We start from the raw sequence: 22,764 nt of genomic DNA on the forward strand, positions 1-22,764 counted from the left end.
ACAACTCATTTTATTTCATAATTGACTTTCGATAACTTACTACCTAAATAATGAACATCTGGATGCCATAAATAGCACTTTTAGAGGTCCCATATTTGTTTTAGGGGTAACATAGGGGGATCTATTTTTATGGCGGTGCTTTACATGTTGGGTGTTGTTGGGCACTTCCGGTGTGTCCACGTTAATGGTTTTTATGCATTGGCAAAGATTTTCTGTTTATACTTGCCAACGCACGTTTGATTATCCTGTCAGTCATTACACAATCATCACATATACTTTGTCGAGATAACAGGCCCAAGTTTTGGTAAGTTGTCAACATGGATATCCTGATTTTATCAACCAAAAAATTCTTGTTTTGATATACCGGGTAAAAGAAATTCATGATTTGCTCACCGCTCACTCGTCTCCAGCATCCAGTCACTCACTGTCAGTCAGTGCATGCTAAGTAAACAACCTCACTTCGAGTCCAGCAAGTCTAGTCTTCAACTTCAGTATAGACAGTTTTAACTAGGTTGAGTGCATAGATATGCGGTTATATTCCGTTGACCTACGGCACGCCTTACAGGAGCCGGCACGACCTGGTCTTCGACTGCCATGGGGCCTTGGCCCTTTGGCCAGGATGAGGTGCAGCGTGGGTATACTGATACTAAAATAGCCTCAAACTTGAACGTGAAGAGCCAGGAATTCTAGTTCCTTGAAGCCATGCAAGTTCATCCAGGCTATGTTATATTACCGACTAAGTTATGATGAGGCTCCTCAAATGGCAAACCTAGAAAAAAACCGCCTACCTCCTCCATATGCCGCAGGTTTCACAATAACAATCAACATTACCGACAAGTTCACTTTCAGGTATCAAACTAAAGTGGCTATTCTTACATTACTCTAACAATAAGAATTTTGTCAATTTTAGGGATTAAACTGAGGATTAGGGGGTTAGGATTAGTGTCTGGGTAGGGTTAGGGTTAGGGCTTAAAAGGAAAAATGATTGCCGTAAGAACAGCCAGTTGTTTGTATGTAAAATGTATTAGAGACTGCTGTAAAAATAATCACTGCCTTCAGGTATACAGTCCAAGCCACCGTTGACATCCTTCCTGCTTCGCGCCAGGCGCATGCATAACATATGCGCAAGTTGCGTGCCAATGATGCACCAGTGACGCGCTTACTCATGTCTCTATGACATTTCACGTGTAGGCCTATTACGCGCGATATACACCTTTCCAGAAATGGGGCGCTGAGTGTCCGAAATAGTGATGTCATAAGGGGAAACTAGGCCTTATGGTGGAGGGACAAAGGAGATAGTCATGGTTGACCAACACACTTGAATGCCTTTAATGACGGACAAGGGGGAAAAAGTTTGTTCCAATGCAAGCCACCAATTTCGGGAAGCATGTATACCCGGGCACGGAACCATTACACCAATGAGGCGTATTAAGGGATGTCAATTGTGATTAGGACTGTAGAAGCTAAATAAAATGTTCATCATTTAATATGGACTTATGCCATGGTCGCCAGACAGCATTAACAAAAGAATTTGTTGAAAGGTCGGTCGATGGCATCATTCTATGAATTGAATTGTCTGGTTGGCCTTCTCAGCTGTTCACCAAAGGATAAAGGCCTGTATTGTTTGTAATACTATAACCCTTTTGCACATGCTCCACTTAATAGGGTCAGGAAAATAAAACTTCTTTAGAATAGATGTAGGTCTTCACTATCAAAGATGCCAGATAGTGTCTCAAGCCATTCTTTTTCTTGCATATTTCACCATAAAAATGCATTGAAAAATTGTTTTAACCGGCCCAAGTTGGTGTAAGTGTATCTGACTGTTGAGAGGCCTATTACCCTCTGTGCAAGTAAGTGTCAAGTGACAAGTGCTGTCCTTAATAGAGAGGTGTCCTGATTAGAGAGGTCAAATCGAATGGAAACAGTCAGTTTGGGTCCAAAACTAGTTTCCCTTAATAGAGAGGGTGTCCTTAACAGAGAGGTGTCCTCTAAAGGGCGGTACCACCATACTAATACATGTAACTTACCATTATTGTAGCTTGAGATTCAAAAATTCTAAGTTCAGTGTCTATCCAGTTTGTTTGGTTACAAATCAGCTGACTGTTGCCAAGAACATGTGATTTAAGTGATGGGAAACTTCAGACCAAATCTCCAATGCTGGGGTACGCACTGCAGGTGCTGGTGGGGAGTTGCATCTTAGGGGAGACAGCAGAGAATGAAGGGGCATGCAGTATAGGGACATGAAGGGGCATGCAGTATAGGGGCTTGAAGGGAGCATCATAGGGGAGACAGCAGAGGATGCAGCATGGGGGCATGAAGGGGCATGTAGCATAGGGACATGAAGGGGCATGCAGCATAGGGACATGAAGGGGCATGCAGCATAGGGACATGAAGGGGCATGCAGTATAGGGACATGAAGGGAGCATCATTGGGGAGACAGCAGAGGATGCAGCAAAGGAGCATGCAGTATAGGGACATGAAGGGAGCTGCATATCACAATCTCGCTTGTCCCCCACAAGGCCATCGAGCCAGGTTTGCAGTATAAGGGCATAAAGGGGGATGCAGCTTAGGGGCATGCAGGGATCCAGCATCGGGCATGTTGCAGATTACAATTTCACTGGCCTCCACCAGGCAAAATGCCAGGCCAGGAAACCTGTATAACAACTAATCACTTACAAAATCTAATCAGTTTTGTTTCAACCACCATTTTTGGAGACTGATAAAATCTTGTCTTGTACACTTGCAAAGCTATTCAAATGTCAAACTATCAGTGCCAAACACATGGGGTACCCGTATGGGCCTTTTGTTATAAAGAAAACAAAAAATGTATTCCTGTCCATCATGCCCATAAGCCCGCCATTCCAATTCTTGTTTGATTTGAATAAGTCATCTGACTTATCTTTTTTCCTTCCTTGCTTGAATGACTGTCACAGGAGATAAGTGTCAGATCAGGGTCAACCATGTCCTGGAGAGTTTTTTGGAAATGTGCTAGAGAATTGCTGTCACATGCTTTAGGCCTGGTGATTAAACCCATTGTTTATTGTGCTAGATACTTAAAGTAGGCCTGTACATATTGTTTGCTATAGTAGTGTGATAGACACCATATATTGAGGAACTCGCAAGTTTTTTGGAGCAATGTTGGCCAAGTGAGTATGAAAAAGGTTTTTCGATTTATATGCCCTTGGCTGCAAGATGCTTCTTTTCCTAAATTTGGGACTGGACTGCTACTATGATGCAAATTCTAAAGCTGTTTGCCCTCTGCAGAGAACATACAAATCTTTTTGGTGCCTGAGATATTCATGTTTTGACCATAATAATGAAGAAGTGAACAAGATCAGATGTTCACCAGGCCCATTAAGGGGGGTTCGAACTCGTCCCAGAGACTTAAGAGTGCTCCACATGGTGTTCTCACGGTAGAGTGCTACCCTTGATATTCAAGAAGTTTTGCCAGTGTGCAAGACAGGGTAGGGTGGCTAGCAATTTAAGTTTGAGTGGCCCTATAGAACCCTTAACAAAATTCTGGACAAGGTGGGGTGGCTCTTTAGTTGGGCCATCCTGACAGGTGGAGAACACTGGTCTCCATATCTGGCCCTGGTACGTGTAGTGGTTGAGGTCCATCTTGATCAGCCGAAGGGAGGCGTTGGGATCTCTGGTGAGAGGTGCAGGCTCTGTGGCATTCTCTGTGGAGGTGCCACTGAATATGTCCAAGGAAAGGCAGTAATTTGGCAAGACACATATAACTTAAGGGGGACTACAGACTGGAGCTCAGTGGTCATATTGGTGGTGGTCTAATATGTGTACTTGGGGGACTATGGCCTGTTTGATTCAAAGATAAATATATACCTCGACCAAGCATGAATAGTTTCGAAGTACTCTGAAATACCGAACCTGGTTCCTACCTGCCATGATTGACCACTTAATGAGTCCTTCATTACTGTAAACAATACATTCAATAACACATGGTTTTGGTTTCTGTACTTGTAATAAGTTGTAGGACCTTCTTTCGTGGCCATCATTGCTAACTACATTCAATAACACATGGTTTTGGTTTCTGTACTTGTAGGAACTTCTTTCATTGCCATTATTGCTAACTACATTCAATAACACATGGTTTTGGTTTCTGTACTTGAAGAAACTTCTTTCATTGCCATCATTGCTAACTACATTCAATAACACATGGTTTTGGTTTCTGTATTTGTAGGAACTTCTTTCATTGCAATCATTGCTAACTACATTCAATAACACATGGTTTTGGTTTCTGTACTTGTAGGAACTTCTTTCATTGCCATCATTGCTAACTACATTCAATAACACATGGTTTTGGTTTCTGTATTTGTAGGAACTTCTTTCATTGCAATCATTGCTAACTACATTCAATAACACATGGTTTTGGTTTCTGTACTTGTAGGAACTTCTTTCATTGCCATCATTGCTAACTACATTCAATAACACATGGTTTTGGTTTCTGTATTTGTAGGAACTTCTTCCGTTGCCATCATTTTGCTTACTACATTCAATAACACACGGTTTTGGTTTCTGTACTTGTAGGAACTTCTTTCGTTGCCATTATTACTAACTACATTCAATAACACATGGTTTTGGTTTTCTGTACTTGTAGGAACTTCTTTCGTTGCCATCATTGCTAACTACATTCAATAACACATGGTTTTGGTTTCTGTATTTGCAGGAACTTCTTTCGTTGCCATCATTGCTAACTACATTCAATAACACATGGTTTTGGTTTCTGTACTTGTAGGACCTTCTTTCGTGGCCATCATTGCTAACTACGTTCAATAACACATGGTCTTTTGTTTCTGTACTTGTAGGAACTTCTTTCGTTGCCATCATTGCTAACTACATTCAATAACACATGGTTTTGGTTTCTGTATTTGTAGGAACTTCTTTCATTGCCATCATTGCTAACTACATTCAATAACACATGGTTTTGGTTTCTGTATTTGTAGGAACTTCTTTCATTGCCATCATTGCTAACTACATTCAATAACACATGGTTTTGGTTTCTGTACTTGTAGGAACTTCTTTCGTTGCCATTATTACTAACTACATTCAATAACACAATGGTTTTGGTTTCTGTACTTGTAGGAACTTCTTTCGTTGCCATCATTGCTAACTACATTCAATAACACATGGTTTTGGTTTCTGTACTTGTAGGAACTTCTTTCATTGCCATCATTGCTAGCTACATTCAATAACACGTGGTTTTGGTTTCTGTATTTGTAGGAACTTCTTTCATTGCCATCATTGCTAACTACATTCAATAACACATGGTTTTGGTTTTCTGTACTTGTAGGAACTTCTTCCGTTGCCATCCGTCAGTGTTGGAGAATTCGTCCGAACCGCCAGCAAAGAAACTCAACTTCAAAATGGATTACGAGCAGCTCAAGACGAAATTGAAATCGTTCGGCCAGGAGCACCTGCTCGAGTGGTGGAGCTCGCTCCCAGAAAGTGAACAAAAGGAACTCTATGCCGATCTCTGTGATATCAACTTCGCACAGGTGGATCGCTATTTCAAGCGATGTAACAACCAGTTGAATACGACGCAGAAGGTTGATGAAAATATCGAACCCGTCCCGAAGAATTTGTGCGGAAGTATTTCGCGGACGGAGAAGGAGACACTCGAGGCCTATGAGAATGAAGGTGAGATATCAAGTTGTACAGGGTGACCCAAAAAATGCAACCCATAGAAATCCTTGACTGTGGGTTGGAACATCAAATAATTTTTTTGAAAAATGTTTTTGTTTTTTGGGGCAGGGTGCATTTTCGGGTAACCAGGGCACAATGGCACACCCCCTCTGGTGCCCTTCTTAATATGCCTTGACTAAGCACTAATTGCCAATTATTCTCTTTTTGATAGGTTTCCGCTTGATATCGGAGGGGAAAGTTGCAGTCCTTCTCTTAGCTGGTGGTCAAGGGACTCGACTTGGCGTACCCTATCCAAAGGGGATGTACGACGTCGGTCTGCCGTCAGGGAAAACTCTGTACCACTTGCAGGCCGAGAGGATCTGCAGGATGCAGACAATGGCTAAGGAAAAGATGGGAAAGGCGGGGATAATTCCATGGTAAGACGGTACAGGCTTAACCCAGATTACACCCTGGAGGATCAGTTCCCCAGCGGATTAAGGGACAAATTTTATATGGTGAAATTTGACACGAGTTACCCTTTAAGAGTAATTGCATTTTCAAGGCAGGCTTTTCAACTCAAAGAGCAGCCTGCTGGAGAATTGATTAGTGTGTGTGCATTCATCAACACAATAACGATTCATTGTTGTACGTTTTTAAACATATGGCAGCCAATGGAGGGAAGACCTTGGTTGATGCAAGAGGACATTTGTGTAAATACTTCATAGGGGTTACATTATGGCAAGACTAAATGAAGACTCAATACTCTAGTTTCACCGATGTAAGGCTTGTCTTGAATATTCATTCATAATACCAAGAAGTAATAAAGACTAGTCTTGATGATACATTGGCGGCCTTTGATAGCAGTGACGTAACGACATATTTACGTAGTTACACAACTGCGCGCAAGTCTAACTACGAATAACTGTTTGTCCAATATCTTCTAAAATTATGCTGATACTTAAAACCCATTTGTTCCGCGAAGCCTTTAGTTAGTAGCTACATAGACTCATATTCCGAATGTGCCATCTATGTTTTAGAGACTCAATTTTTTTAAATCAATCTGTTTTACCACTATCAAACTGTTTTAAATCCAAATATTTGCTTCTAACTCCATTGTTAAGTGCCTTGAAGCATGCTTAGCTTGTACAAGGCACTATAATATCCATTATTTATTGTTATCATTATATTATTATTACGGTACCAGCAGGGTGGCCATCATGGTGGCCATCATGGTGAGAATGAATCAGATTTTTAATGACTTGCAGGATTCATTTTGGCCATGGAAGGAAATAATGTACGGGGACAGTACATGTACTCTGTGTGCATGTATCGCAGTGGTATTCAGTAAAACCTTAAAATAACCCCCCCCCCCAAAATCGTATTTGTACAATGGTTGGTAGCTTATCCTGGTTTCCATAGCATTTAGTAACTCCGAGTATCACTCCGCCTGGATAGGATGCTGGTCTATCGCAGGTTAACTTCCCAGGAAAGCCCGGTACCCCTTTACTCCTGGGTGAAAAGAAGCAAGTAAGGTTACGTGCCTTGCCCAAGGACATAAAGATGAAACCGTGCTGATCACTCGGAGTCAAACCTACAACCTCCCGGTTATAAGCCCAGCCGCCAGCATTCTTACCACTCTGCAACTGATCCCAAGCTTTTACTTGGTCAGGGGGTCTTGCCCACCGACGTTATTTCCCCCTGGCCATACTTACGACAATCCCCTTCACTTTCTTCCAGGTACATCATGACCAGTGAAAAAACTAAAGAACCAACTCATGATTATTTTGCCAACCACGATTACTTCGGATTGTCCAAGGATAACATGGTCTTATTTGAACAGTTCCAGCTGCCATGTCTGACCTTTGATGGGAAAATCATTCTCGACCAGCCGCACAAAGTGGCAAGGGCACCAGGTAAATACCGATTGACTTAACACACCCTATGAATGATTGTCCCTCCACTCAAACAATAGATGTCCCTGAGCTTCTATAGCATCTCACTGTCTGACTGTATCTTTACTGCAGGATCGTAAGATCGGCATTGTGACATTTTTATGCTTCTCCCTGGTTTGTCAAAAGGGAGGGATGATGTTTCATAATTGAGACCCGTCACAGCAAAACCAGGCGCATGTCGCACAGGAGATGAGCCTAAATGACACCAGGAGATAATGGAAGAAATTGACGTGCTCATATTTCCCAAAAGGCAGACAATAGAGAAATGAACAAACAGTCCGTCTCAACCTGCCAAGCTCAGAGCGACATGTGCCTGGTTTTGCTGTGACGGGTCACAATTATCGTCCAAAGTACAAGTATTAGTATTCAACCAAAGTATATGAGATCTCGTGGGGCACAGTGGCACAATGGTTGAGTGTCACCCTTGTGATTGGAAGGTCCTTGGTCCAATACCTGGCCGGTGCGACTTTGTAACTCTCAACTGGCCAGAAACGTCCTTGGGTGCGCTAGATTGTGGCTGCCTTGGTTCTCTTGAATGGTTTCTGGATCGGCTGGGTAATCATGTGTGCACTTGTAAAGCAAGTTGAGACAGCAGAAAATATGGTGAAAAGTGCTTTATGAGAATTCGTTGTTATCATCACCATCTACTTGGTAGAGGAATTTTCCTATCATGGAATTGTGGTTGGTACATTTGGCACCGTCTCACTGAAGTTTTTAAGTAACGCCGAGAGTAGTTAGACAGTGGATGGATGAACGAAACACCTAACACATAATGGGTGATATGAATAAAGACTAGCAAATGCTTTTACTTCAATTTTGTACAGAAAGGCCTCGTGTAAATATACATGAAGTTTTAGATAAAAGTATTTGCTAGTCTTTATTCATATCACCCATTATCAAAAATACAGGCTTTGATAATATCCAAATTGTTATATTTTCAGATGGTAACGGTGGGTTATATCGCGCATTAGGGGACTGTGGCATAATAGACGACATGGAATCCCGGGGCATCGAGCATATAAATGTCTACTGTGTAGACAACATATTGGTGAAAATGGCTGATCCGGTGTTTACCGGGTTTTGTCATTCCATTGGAGCAGACTGTGGCGCTAAGGTAGAGTATGGCCACAACTGAGGCCAGCCTTTTTTTATGCTCGCCAACGTTGTACAGTGCAACCCTTACTATTGCGGACACCCATGGGACTGGGCCCAGGTGTCCGCAATAGAGAGGTGTCTGCAATAGAGAGGTTATGCCAAATCGTCCGATAGGTGGATTTGAAGTTCCCGCCTTGCAGGTCTTGGTTTTTCTTTGTGTCGACATCTAGTATCAAATATTTAAAAAAAAATTTTAATTCAAAAAAATTCTTTGATCCGCCGACGTCCAAATGACCGAAAATGGAAGAAAATTTTTTAAATATTTTTTGTACCACCCGCCACCTCCAAAACGTTTTGGTTTTTTACCCGAGTCGGCTGAGATGTTCTGGTGTGTTTCTACTCTGTGCATATCCATCATGGCAGACATGGCTGTCAGATCTGCCCTGGTTAAAGATTGTATTCCTGGACCAAGGAGTAAATGTGTACCAGGCTTGCCTGGGAAGTTTACCTGCGATAGACCGGCATCCTATCCAGGGGAGTAATACTCCTTGTCGCTTAGACCAGCATCCTATCCAGGGGGAGTAATACTCCTTGTCGTTTAGACCAACATCCTACCCAGGGGGAGTAATACTCCTTGTCGCTTAGACCAGCATCCTACCCAGGGGAGTAATACTCCTAGTCGCTTAGACCAGCATCCTATCCAGGGGGAGTAATACTCCAAGTCGCTTAGACCAGCATCCTATCCAGGGGAGTAATACTCCTAGTCGCATAGACCAGCATCCTATCCAGGGGAGTAATACTCCTAGTCGCTTAAACCAGCATCCTATCCAGGGGGAGTAATACTTCTTGTCGCTTAGACCAGCATCCTATCCAGGGGGAGTAATACTCCCAGTCGCTTAGACCAGCATCCTATCCAGGGGGAGTAATACTCCTAGTCGCTTAGACCAGCATCCTATCCAGGGGAGTAATACTCCTAGTCGCATAGACCAGCATCCTATCCAGGGGGAGTAATGCTCCTTGTCGCTTAGACCAGCATCCTATCCAGGGGGAGTAATACTCCCAGTCGCTTAGACCAGCATCCTATCCAGGGGGAGTAATACTCCCAGTCGCTTAGACCAGCATCCTATCCAGGGGGAGTAATACTCCCAGTCGCTTAGACCAGCATCCTATCCAGGGGGAGTAATACTCCTAGACGCTTAGACCAGCATCCTATCCAGGGGAGTAATACTCCTATTCGCTTAGACCAGCATCCTATCCAGGGGGAGTAATACTCCTATTCGCTTACACCAGCATCCTATCCAGGGGGAGTAATACTCCTAGTCGCATAGACCAGCATCCCATCCAGGGGGAGTAATACTCCCAGTCGCTTAGACCAGCATCCTATCCAGGGGAGTAATACTTCTTGTCGCTTAGACCAGCATCCTATCCAGGGGGAGTAATACTCCTATTCGCTTACACCAGCATCCTATCCAGGGGGAGTAATACTCCTAGTCGCTTAGACCAGCATCCTATCCAGGGGAGTAATACTCCTAGTCGCTTAGACCAGCATCCTATCCAGGGGGAGTAATACTCCTAGTCGCTTAGACCAGCATCCTATCCAGGGGGAGTAATACTCCTAGTTGCATAGACCAGCATCCTATCCAGGGGAGTAATACTCCTAGTCGCATAGACCAGCATCCTATCCAGGGGAGTAATACTCCTAGGCGCTTAGACCAGCATCCTATCCAGGGGGAGTAATACTCCTAGGCGCTTAGACCAGCATCCTATCCAGGGGAGTAATACTCCTAGTCGCTTAGACCAGCATCCTAGCCAGGGGGAGTAATACTCCTTGTCGCATAGACCAGCATCCTATCCAGGGGGAGTAATACTCCTAGTCGCTGAATGCTACAGAAACCGGAATAAGCTCCAGCCGGATGAGCCGTATGCAACTTGGGCTGTAGCCAAGCCGACTTGAACTTTTAACTTTCTCTTATAGGTTGCAGAAAAAGCCTTCCCTACCGAGCCTGTCGGGGTGGTATGTCGAGTAGACGGTTTATACAAGGTGGTCGAATACAGCGAGATCTCATTGGAGACGGCCGAGCGGAGAAACCCAGACGGCCAACTGACCTTCAACGCGGGCAACATTTGTAACCATTATTTTTCGATTAATTTCCTCAAGGATATGGTCTAGTAAGTATCAAAAGAGAACGAGTGTACAGTCCATGTCACAAATGACATCCATCCTGCTTCACGCAACGTATTAACGTGTCCTTAATAGAGAGGTTCTACTGTATACCCCATAAAGTATACGGTATACGAACTAGCACGATTCGGGTAATTGACAAAACATCGTTAGATTTCTGCTATGCCCATGCCCTATGTAAGGTGAACCGAATACCGTATAGAGTCTAGCTCTGTGAACCCAGTGTTATCGATCCATTTGCATGCTTTTTTGTTGTGGACAATTGGTTCTGTGCACATGCTGTACTTGAGAGACACATGGTATTGGAAAATTGATTCTGATGCAGTCTGTTGACCACCTGGCCTGAGAACAATACTCCTATAGAAATGATATAAGAATTAGACCTTGCAATTGGGGGAAAATATTTCCAGCAAGTTAAGAGATTTTCAGGGGGGCCTTACTTTTACAGCCTGTATTGTACGCACCGGTCACCGATCCGAAGGTTGACCGCGCTCAACGTCGCTTAACTTCCACTCTGGGGCCAACGCGCCAACCACTGGGCCATAAAGGAATTCCCTCATGGCCTGCAGGTTAAGCCGTGCCATATACCTGGGGGTACCAGACACAGCCATGCGAAAAATGTGACACAGAGTTTAGGCATGGGTTAATCAACCAGAAATGTGTTTCATTTTCCTTTTTTTCTGCAGTAAGTATGAAGACAAGTTACATCACCATGTTGCCAAGAAGAAAATTCCCTTCGTTGACAAGAACATGTGTCAGCAGAAACCCACGCAGCCTAACGGAATCAAGATGGAAAAATTTGTGTTTGATGTCTTCCAGTTTTCAAAGTAAGTTCGATCTGAGATATTTGACATGTTTCCCCAACCTTGCTCGGTTCGCCTGTGACCTCCTAAAGGTTAGGTGTCCTAAACTCCTAAACTTCTAAACTGCCTCGATTAAGAATGAACTGCGCTTTACAGTGTAAATGCACTCTGCACCTACAAAGTCTCGTTTTGAATTCAGTGGTTATGGTTGGCCAACTGAAACTGCTAGTTTTGGTGCAAAATATGGAAGCAGTGAAAAATCAAAAATCCCATTTCTCACAAGTTACTTTGAGATGTTTTAGAGCATGAATTGATACCTCACTGTTGATATTGATTCTCTCACCATAACCGCTTGGGTGGAGCTAAAATGCTGACCAAAACCTTGACTCCATCTTGGTATTGGTCTACATTTTAGCTCCACCCTTGCGGTTTTGGTTAGAAAACCTCCAGTTCGGCATCAATTCCTTAAACAAACGACAAAGGGTTCCATTTTATCCACATCACTGGCACTTTTTAAACCGATAACGTCACCATTTCAGAAAATTTGCCGTTTGGGAGGTGTTGAGAGAAGATGAGTTTTCGCCTTTGAAGAACGCCGACGGCGCCGATAAGGACACGCCAACTACTGCTCGGTTATCCGTGTCGAACTTACACCGGAGATTCGTCCTGCGAGCTGGAGGGAAGTTCATACGCGATGATGGCACTGTGATTCCTGACATTCCAAGGTGAGAGTAATATCGACTATTGTTGAATAAAAAACAGTGAGTTGGCTATGTGAAGGATAAAGGGGATTTCGCATACCAATGATTCAGCCTAGTTTTGACATTTCTCGGGCGGTGAAAATTAACGGTCTTGTTTCCTTTTCATAAGTCTGTCGCAGATCAGTAAGCTAGATTAGGCCTGCTGAACATGTGGACAATAGGGTTCCATTCAGTAACTTGCGTATGACTTGATGAAGCTTCGATATCAAATGAGGTGCGGGAAGGGCATGGTACTTGTCGTAGGAAATACATGTTAATCCATGACATCTTAAAGGGGAAATAGAGGCAGGAAGAGAGGGGCTAATTTGGCCATCTTCAAGTGACTAGTATACACAGTAAGGGCCCTTGGTCATTTCAGATTCAGCACTAAATATAATCCTCGTACAAGCGTGAATCATTTCGACGTACTGTGAGATGTGAGAGACCCCTATTGGCGACTTGTGTAACTTTATCTTGCCTGCCTAGTTCCTGCCTATATCGTCCCTTTAACGCGTTTCAGCTCTACGGCTTTTTCAAAGAATGTACTACATATTGGGAGCTTACAGCATTTTATACTATTACTAACATGACGATAGTATATCGACTATCGTTGAGACTACAATTGAGATATTCTCGCTCAACCAATCGTGCCGTGTTCGGTTTCTATGTTGACTTTGGAAGCAACGACCTCTTTTCCCTGATACTGTAAACAGCTGAATTTTTGCGAGTGTTTTATTTCTGGAAGTTGGACAGGAAAGTGGATGGAAACTCTGTAATGCGCCAAAGTAAAGATCATGAAAATTTAAAATTTTTTCTGAAATTTTTGAAAATTGCAAAAAATTTGTCACCGCGAAAATTGTGGAGTTTACAGTACATCCACTTCAGGGCAACAGTGACACTTGGGATGCTGTCTTGTTGCATTCAGAAGACACCTCTTAACCACGGCAGTTGAGTGTGAGTCTCAGTTAGACATGCCTTAGTTATCTGTTCCCAATTATTTGAGAACAGCATTAATAACCTTCAGACCTCTTTGGCTGGATTTACATAGGATTGACATTGTCATGAGCATGTTGTTTATAGACTTGGACTCTGGTTACATAAGATTCACGTTGTCAGGTGTCACGAGCATGTTCATTTTGAAATAGACTTTCGGTTAGGTTTACATAGAATTTATATTGCCATGTGTCACGAGCATGTTCATTAATAGACTTTTGGTTGGGTTTACATAGAATTTGTATTGCCATGTGTCACGAGCATGTTCATTAATAGACTTTTGGTTAGGTTTACATAGAATTTATATTGCCATGTGTCACGAGCATGTTCATTAATAGACTTTTGGTTGCGTTTACATAGAATTTATATTGTCACATGTCACGAGCATGTTTAATTAATAGACTTGGGCTTGGTTCACATAGGATTTGCATTATCACGTGTCACGAAAATGTTTGTCAATAGACTCAGCCTGAAAAACTTGACATGAAAATGAGGCCAAAAAGTGTCTTAGTGACTCGAATGTCGCCCATTCATCAGAATTGACTTTGTAGTTCATAAAATGACTCATTACAAGTTACATCATGAACATGAACTCTATGAAAACCATAGCTAAGCTGTCAAACTTGATGTGAACCGTTAGTCGGTGTGAAAATGTGAGAGACTGGTCTGGGGACCTTTGTGACTGGGTTTCTGACATCTAGTCTTTTTCTTTTTAATAAAAATATTATAATTTTCGTTCCCCAGCTATGTGAAAGGAGGTCTTCCGCCTAATTACACTCACAGGTTTGTGGCTGAGGAGGAATTGTTAAGGAAAGGGATCTTTTTTTGGTAGCATCAAAGGCCTAACGTGGACACCATTGGTTGGATTACAATTGTGTACACATCCTTTGTCTGGTTGATTCAACCCCTGTTCATACTGACTGTTTTCACTGCCAGAGCCTTTATTTTTGCCTGTGTACTACATGTGTACTACATGTGTACTACATGTGTACTACATGTGTACTACATGTGTACTACATGTGTACTACATGTGTACTGCATGCGTACTACATGTGTACTACATGCGTACTACATGCGCACTACATGTGTACTGCATGTGAACTACATGTACATGTGTACTACATGTGTACTACATGCGTACTACATGTGTACTGCATGTGTACTACATGTTGTAGCATCTGTAATCCAACTGATGTTTAGCTTTATGTCTTGACAAGTAAAAGAAAAAAAAACCTACATCCTATTCTGAGGCCGTTCGTGGAAAACCATTTTTAGACACAACATTTCTATTTATTTGTTGCGCAGCTCAGTAAGCGCCACGCAAACGAGAAAGTTTTGTCACTGCGATCGACACCTGCGATTATAATTGCTGCAATGTGTGACCAAAAATCTCTTGTCTGCAGGTACAGTCACTACTGGGTTCGATATTGATTTCAAGTCGCTGTGATCGCAAATTCTTGTTGCAGGCACTTGCAATGACCAACACAAACAAGCGTTTTTTGTCGCAAGCAATCGTAATCGCGGGCCACAGTGATTTAAGTCGTTCGTTTGCTGGGCCTGCTCTGATTGTCATCGTCTCAAATACATACATAAAGAAAAATGCATTCACACCTACTAGTAGTTGCATCGAATAAAAACTCTTTCCATGCAGCTGGCGAACATCGCCCAAACTTTCTCTCGCTCATACGGTTGGTGAATCATGTTCGCCGACTGAACAAACTCCTTTGAGGGCTTTGAATCAACACCGCCGGTGCAGGATTTTCCGATTTTGCATCCGGTTATGCATCCGGTTATGCATCCGGTTATGCATCCGGTTATGCATCCGGTTATGCATCCGGTTATGCATCCGGTTATGCATCCGGTTATGCATCCGGTTATGCATCCGGTTATGCATCCGGTTATGCATCCGGTTATGCATCCAGTTATGCATCCGGTTATGCATCTGGTTATGCATCCGGTTATGCATCTGGTTATGCATCCGGTTATGCATCCGGTTATGCATCCGTATGAATAAGAATACCTTGGTTACCCTGAGGGTGCCTAACCGGATGCAAAAAATAGAAATCTTGTTCAACGTTCTGACAAATCGTGGTGTTATCAAACATTCTGTCAAACGTGGGAAGCAATTTTTTTTCAAAAGCGAAGAAATTTCTGCATGAAAGAGGTTTTAACACACGAATAGCACACACTAGGACAATGGCCTTTGCTAACAATGTGAATAAATGGCCTTCTAAGTATTCCCTGGTGATCTGACGAGGTTGAGGTTCAACGCAATTAGTATCAATGCATGCCTGGTAGTAGGTAATAACTTCATTTGGTTCAGAGGGTAGCTTAACATCCAGGTTTTTCTCAGGTAGTACACCACTTATCATACTCCAGTCCTTAAAGGGGGACTATTGGCAGGTGCTACGATGCCAAATTGGTGGTCTTCACATGACTAGTATCATCTGGTATCAAGCACTGTTAAATGTATACACAGTTTGTAAAAATTTGAAATTTGTAATTGAGAAATTTGAAAACTATAAATATAAATTTCGACATTGCCGTTGTGTAGTCAGGTGTACAAATACTATGTATACCAAGTTTCAGCAAATTTGTATGCATAATAACTGCACTACGGCATTGTGTAACACTGCATTTCTATTTTCCTGGACCTCCAGTAATAATGAGTGGTGTACCCCTTTAAGGGTCTGGTTTTGTTTGATTCAGCGATAATCATATTCCTCATAAAAGCTTGAATAGTTCCGATTGTGAGATAGGAGAGACACCTATCAGTGAATATGCGTAACTTTCTCAGACCTACCTGGCTCCTGCCTATAGTGTCCCTTTAAAAAACAGCAGAGCTAAATGGTGATGCTCTCACTGCTGTACCAGCAGGAATTGTCTTGGAGGTGAAGGATCTGGTGAAAGTTCTCGTTTTCTTCAGAGGTGTAGATTTTCGGGCACATTTTGTGTACTAAGCGTGATTTGGTGGCAGATCTTGAGTTCTTGCTGTTAAAAGGAAAAGTTTTAAGAGCAGCCGCAACTGAATGTATAAGTGTCTGGTTGGATTTCATTCAAAGCCTTTCAAACATTTGTTTACCTGGAAATGATTTGGGGTTATTTGAGAAAGTTAACCAATTTACTGTCAATATGATGATAATTATAATAATTGAGTTCTTATACAGTGCTTTTCCAGGTTTTTCCCTTCTCAAAGCGCTTTTGGGATAGCATATTTTTACCCCGGCCACCATAGAAATCAATCGGGGGTTTCAAGGAGCAATCAGAAGGCACTCAGGTGTCACGAAGTGCATGAGAGATTAAGAAATTACAGTGGATTGGTGAAAGAACTTTGGATTCCGAGTGACCCTTCTGAGGGAAACGAACGTTGATCAGCTTAGAAACCGATGATCTTGTGGTCTCTTTCTCGGATGAATAGCAATTCGTAACTCGTAAGTACGTGTATTCGAATAAAGATTGTGATTTTCCTCTTTTTCTGTTGCAGCCAAAGAACGGGTGAACCCGGTGATGATCCAATTGTTTGTGAGATCTCACCGTTAATCAGCTTTGCAGGAGAGGTAAGGCTTTTTCGTCTTCTTCTTCTAAGCGTTCAATTATCTTTAATGGCTATACATCAAAACCAGGCCTATGTCTCTAATAAACCTGGCTGTCGTCTCTTGTCCATCCTCCCTTGATACCCAGAGCTCTGTCTCCATTGATGCACCATGTGGCCAGTCTCTCGGTGTCCCAGAGTGGGCCGTTCTGGAGCATTGCAAGAGGATCACACTGTAAGAACCAGGCCCATGTCTCTAATAAACCTGTCATCTCTTGTTCCTCCCTTGACCCCCAGAGCGTAGTCTCCATTGATGCACCGTGTGGCCATGTGGCCAGTCTCTCGGTGTCCCAGAGTGGGCCGTTCTGGAGCATTGCAAGAGGATCGCACTGTAAGAACCAGGCCCATGTCTCTAATAAACCTGTCATCTCTTGTTCCTGCCCTGATCCCCAGAGCTTTGTCTCCATCGATGCACCGTATGGCCATGCGGCCAGTCTCTCGGTGTACCAGAGTGGACATTCTGGAGTACATTTTCTGGTGTCTGCTCAGATGTTCTGCCCTGGCACCTTCCAGACTCTGCAATTTTCCTCTTCTTTAGGTGGGCTTTAAAGAAAACCTTAAGTGAAACGTTTAGTAAAATGGGGAGTTTTGAGCGGCCCAGTTAAAACCTAAGGCGGGAATAAGCTTCCATTGATAAATGTTAGCAGTTCCAAGTTCCCCTCTGGTAGTTGATTATGTAACCAATGAGCTGCATAAGAAGTAATCACCAATTCAGTTATTTTTACCGTATAGAGGCTGGTTAAATAAAGACTTGTGCCACGACTGGATCTCTTCAAGTGTGCCGTAGCCTGTCTTGAGATACCTCCTTTCTGTCCATGTCTAGGAGAGAGTATGGGGGAAGGCTCAAACAGATGACTGTAACGCATTCCTAAATGCATTGCCTGCAACTTTTTGGGCTCTTGGGCGCAAACTTCTGTTAACCCAGAAATCAAATCAAATATCCATCTTTAGAAATCCTGACGCTCATGCGTCTGTGTCCGCTCTATCGAGTTTGGGTGAGTGATTTAGCGACCTCAAAACATTGCAGGTCAAGATGTCTGTAGAGGTTCGTCACGTGACGTCACGATGTGACGTTTTGACAGCCACCTGCCAATGCATTTCCTTTACGTTACCACGTGTGACAGCCAAAATGGCCATGCTAAACCATTGGTAACGTCATCATGTGACGTCAGTGAAGAATCTCTATAGAATGTTGACACTTGTCGCAAAATCTCAAAAGGTTTCTTTTTCTTGTCTTGCAGAACCTCGAGCATATCGTCGCCAAGAAAGAATTCATTCCACCACTGGAGATCACGACGAACAAGAAGGGAGGATTTGTAATCAGGAGCGGGCAGCTGTGTTAGGTTCAGGAAGACTTTTGTGTGAAACGGGACGGACATTTTGAAGAGCTCAGGTCTGGATGCGGAGCGTCTGATGTCAGCAAAGTTGGAGCTGCACTCAACTCAATGCACACCTCGGCCCTAAGATTGGGAAATGCTAGCTATTTTATGATGAATCTTTTCCTAAGCCAAGTTGGGATCCAGGTTGCCGGGTCAATACCGGATGCGGGCCAGGGGTACGGAACACTTCAGAAACCCTACGGTGGCGAAAGGGTTAAAGGCTTGCACCGCTTGCTCAAATTTAACATTAGAAATTGATTCCGCGATTTTTCAATGTTGTAAATACAGCAGAACCTCTCTATTAAGGACACCCTCAGGACTGACAAGTGATGTCCTTATTTGAGAGGTGTCCTGATAAGAGAGGTCAAATTGAATGGAAACCACCAGTATGGGACCAAAACTAGTGTCCTAAATAGAGAGGGTGTCCGTAATAGAGAGGTGTCCGCTAAGAGAGGGTCCAATGTGATTGCTGTTGAGTACTCTTTAAAGGTAATACTCTGTAGGTAAATAGTTCAGAGTGCAAGAATTGCGTTTGAGAAAGTTTTCTGATTCATCTGAGGAAGCTTGTAACATTGGTGATTTGATGTGGGTGGGGATGATATACTGATGTGTTTTTTATTTGGCCTTATAGAGCAAGTAATGCTGGTGAAACAAAGACAATTAGCAACAAACTTTATTATTTTATTGTTTGCGGTATCACTGCTTAATTATATATCACTAACAATTGTACTACTTACAAAAAAATTTGGTGTGTGGGCACACATTTTGGAACTCACTTAAGATGTCATTGCACATCATCAAAGAAATTGATATACTCAGATTTCACAAAAAAGCAGACAATAGTGAAATGAACAACCAGTCTGTCTCAACATGTCAAGCTCGGAGCGACATGCGACTCATTTTGCCATGGCGGGTCACAAATATGCAAACAGACGAGCTCGTACTGTGAGAAACCTTGTTTTTGTTAAAGGGGAACACACTCACTGTGGCAACATGACGTGTTTGTTTACGTCAGTTGTGGAAAGACACATCTCCACTCTCTGCGCTTTTGGGCAGCTGTGCTCAGTACATTCCTCCCTACACCTGCTGACTCCGCATCTCTTAAAGGGGAACTATAGACAGGAATTTGGTGTCAAATTGGAGGTCTTCTGGTGACGAATATGCTGGGGGTAATTGACAATGACTGATTCAGCAATAATTATACATCGTTTACTGTGCCAACGCTATATAGTCTGTTTAACGATGCATGTACAAATTGCATATCTTACATGTAAAAGGCCTATGTGTAATGCCGCTCAACCAGCTAAAATGTCTCAACACAGTATGTCCGTTAAGTTTACAATCCCTGATCACGTCCAAAAGGTCATCAATTGCGCCACAGTTCAATTGATTAATAGTTGAGTGTGATCAAACTACGTCATTTCCAATCAGAGTTTGTAAATTTTAACATATTCCTCTTACTAACTTGAATAGTTTGATGTATAGTGACTTAATACAGTAGAACCTCTCTATTAAGGACACCCTTTGGACTGACAAGTACTGTCCTTAATAGAGAGGTGTCTGGATTAGAGAGGTCAAATTGAATGGAAACAATGAATTTGGGACCAAGAGGTTGTCCCTAATAGAGAGGGTGTCCTTAATAGAGAGGGTGTCCCTCATAGATAGGTTGTCCTTAATAGAGAGGTGTCCGGTAAGGACGGTTCCACTGTATAATGTAATTGCTTCTCCCTCTGGGCTCCCTTCAAGTTGTCGAAAGAGTCGTACTTAAATTTAAATTGAACAAAATATAGTATTGGTGGAGGCAAGGACGGTTCATGTATCATTCTGGTGTGGGGATAAATGATTGAGATCATTGAGAGTATTAAAAACATTGGCTTAAGGAATTGATATCTCACTGTCGATATCTGTTGTCTCACCAAAACCGCAAGGGTGGAGCTAAAATGTAGACCTACGCCGAGGTTTTAGCCAACATCCCGAGTGGTTTTGTCGGGACGATCAATACCGACAGTAAGGTATCATGTTCTATTCTAAAACATCTCAAATTGAACAACGAATAATGTGGTTTTAAATGCTTTTTGACTCCTTCCATATTTTGCACCAACCCTTGCGGCTATGGTTGCCTGACCCAAACCGCTGAACTCAAAATGAGGTTTCGTTGGCACATAGTTCATTTATGTACAACACTACACGTAGTTCGTTCTAAATCCCGTTGTTGTAAAATTGCGTTTATAGACTCTGACTGTGTTTGTGTGCTCCCCTTACGGGCTAATGTTACAGAAAATCACGAAAGCATATTTTGGGCAAACATTTGCAATTGTCACAAAAATTTCACAGTTTAGAGTAATTTGGTAGATAGTGTTTTAGAACTGCCTGAATATATGACTTTTAGAGGGTCTTGAACTTAGCCAGCTTATCCGTAGAATTATTTTGAATTATACAATTTGTGTTCAGTCAGACACAAATGAGCATGAATGATACTACAATACCAGGCTATACTAGCCATTAAATTATGCAACAATGTGATTATTTGATTAAAAACTAATTTGATTAGTTTTAGTTTTAGTTTTAGTGTTTGTATGAAATGTTTTATTGAGAGAAAAGATATGATGTGAGAAAATCAGGTTTGCCAATGACTCATAAAGACTAGTCTTTCTTGATTCTTGGTTCTATTTAACTTTGTCTGAAGTTATTTGCAGAAGTAGCGCAGATTTGCTGTAATGGAAATCCAGGCTGCATGGATTTGTTTTTGTACTTGAGACCGGGCTGGTGCAACATTGCTTGTAAAGTCACCTCAGGGCTTGAGTTAAAGGTTCTTGATTTACTGAAAAAAACTACACCTCGGTCATGCATTTTTTTGATGCGATGCACATTTTAGCTCCACCCGAGCGGTTTTGGTGAGACAAATCAATACTGACAGTAAGGTAACGAATTCTATTCTAAAACATCTCAAAAAAGGTAACGAATAATGTGTTTTCAAATGCTTTTTGTCTGTTTCCATATTTTGCACCAACCCAAGCGGTTTCGGTTGCCTAACCATAACCGCTGAATTCAAAACGAGGCTTTGTTGGCACATAGTGCATTTACACTGTAAACTGCGGTTCATTGTAAATCTAGATGTTTTTGAATAATTAACTAAATTGAGCCTTTTCTTGATTGTCTCAATCATTAATATGTATCTATGCTATGTGATTTGGGTTGCTAGTTATCTTCTGACTTAACAGCGTTAGCTTGTCATTATTTTGGATATGGTGCCAAATATATAATAATATCAGAACACCAAGATATTTATTGACATACTTGTTGTGTTATTTGTTCTTATTCTTCCCCTGGAAGTGTGCCCCTTGTTAAACTGTTACTGCAGCAATGGCCTCAGAGACTTGTAAATTTTCTTGCACCAAAAAATTGCAAGTCTGCAGCTGGCTTAAAGGGCCAACTTAGGCACAAGATATGATGTATTTTTGTGCAATATGGCTTCCAGCAGGACCACAACTTCTCCTAACAGGATTATTGAAAACTCTTTCAACTGAGATAAACAATGCTCTAGAACTGAGTGTAACCTTAGACCTGCCAGAAATTTGCAAGTCGGACCCCCAAACTGCCTTCCAACACTGGTGAAAATTGCTATCAGAGAACAGCATCAGTGTAATACTACAAGTGGCGGCGCATGGTGTCAAGTTGGCACATTATCCTCCTGGCCAGGTAAATCACACGCCCCAAGTTGTCCCTTTAAAGTAGGACTACAGGAAGGGTCTAGGGGGATATGATTGGTGGCCCAAGTGACCAGCAGGTAAAGTAACTGACCTGGATAACCACTTCTCGTACAACTGAAATTGAGTGCTGGGTTACTGTGAGATAGCAGAGCCACCTATTGGCAAATTTGTGTAACTCGGTCTAGCCCATATGGCCCTTGCCTCTAGTCTCCCTTTAAGACCCTCACCAGCTGCTGCAAATGGATCAGCACTGTCAAGATGTACGTGCCTCGGGAGTCCCTTGGGAGAACATGGCTACATTGTCCCTTGATTGAACAATCTACAGTGGATGTGAGACATCCCTGTTCAAGAAGAATAAATGGTTAATTAGCACTGATATCGATATTTCGCTTTAGCATCAATCAGATTATGTATCTATCATTACGTTCCAAAATTTTCAATATCTTAGCGTCGCTTGTGTTTGCCCTGAAAATCCATGCATCCAAAACTGACACAAAATGATATATCACTACTTCATCTCATCACTACTATAATGGACGCAGAGCTGAAATAGTTTGTCACACATCTCCTCCGTCAGTTAGGATCGGATGACCTCGAAACTTTTCCTGAAAGTCGTGGTTGATATGGAGATGGTCCTCGCCGGGTTAAATGGGTAAACTTTGCAGCGATCTCGGA

General features: G+C 42.4%; 1 protein-coding gene across 4 annotated transcripts; it reads left to right on the top strand.

The window, feature by feature from the left end:
- The first annotated feature begins 180 nt into the window (after positions 1-180).
- On the top strand, positions 181-21,671 carry LOC135492076 (UDP-N-acetylhexosamine pyrophosphorylase-like). 4 transcript variants are annotated; one of them, XM_064778226.1, is made up of 11 exons: positions 181-304; positions 5,312-5,658; positions 5,876-6,080; positions 7,381-7,556; positions 8,537-8,709; positions 10,666-10,859; positions 11,559-11,699; positions 12,215-12,400; positions 14,153-14,191; positions 16,893-16,965; positions 18,242-21,671. In XM_064778226.1, the coding sequence occupies exons 2-11, from the start codon at positions 5,385-5,387 to the stop codon at positions 18,341-18,343; spliced, it is 1,563 nt and encodes a 520-aa protein (XP_064634296.1). In that variant the 5' UTR covers positions 181-304; positions 5,312-5,384; the 3' UTR covers positions 18,344-21,671. The 4 variants fall into 4 exon arrangements, with proteins under 4 accessions (XP_064634296.1, XP_064634294.1, XP_064634295.1 ...); XM_064778224.1 differs by lacking the exon at positions 181-304 and adding an exon at positions 3,091-3,146; XM_064778225.1 differs by lacking the exons at positions 181-304; positions 14,153-14,191 and adding an exon at positions 3,091-3,146.
- Positions 21,672-22,764: the final 1,093 nt, after the last annotated feature.

Source organism: Lineus longissimus, chromosome 8 (assembly GCF_910592395.1).
Source record: "Lineus longissimus chromosome 8, tnLinLong1.2, whole genome shotgun sequence".
Classification (NCBI taxonomy): Eukaryota; Metazoa; Nemertea; class Pilidiophora; order Heteronemertea; family Lineidae; genus Lineus; species Lineus longissimus.

Excerpts from the sequence above, each read along its gene's own strand:
- LOC135492076 (XM_064778224.1), top strand. Across the intron at positions 7,557-8,536 it reads CAAAGTGGCAAGGGCACCAG|ATGGTAACGGTGGGTTATAT; the intron begins GTAAATACCGAT and ends TTATATTTTCAG. Across the intron at positions 8,710-10,665 it reads GAGCAGACTGTGGCGCTAAG|GTTGCAGAAAAAGCCTTCCC; the intron begins GTAGAGTATGGC and ends TTTCTCTTATAG.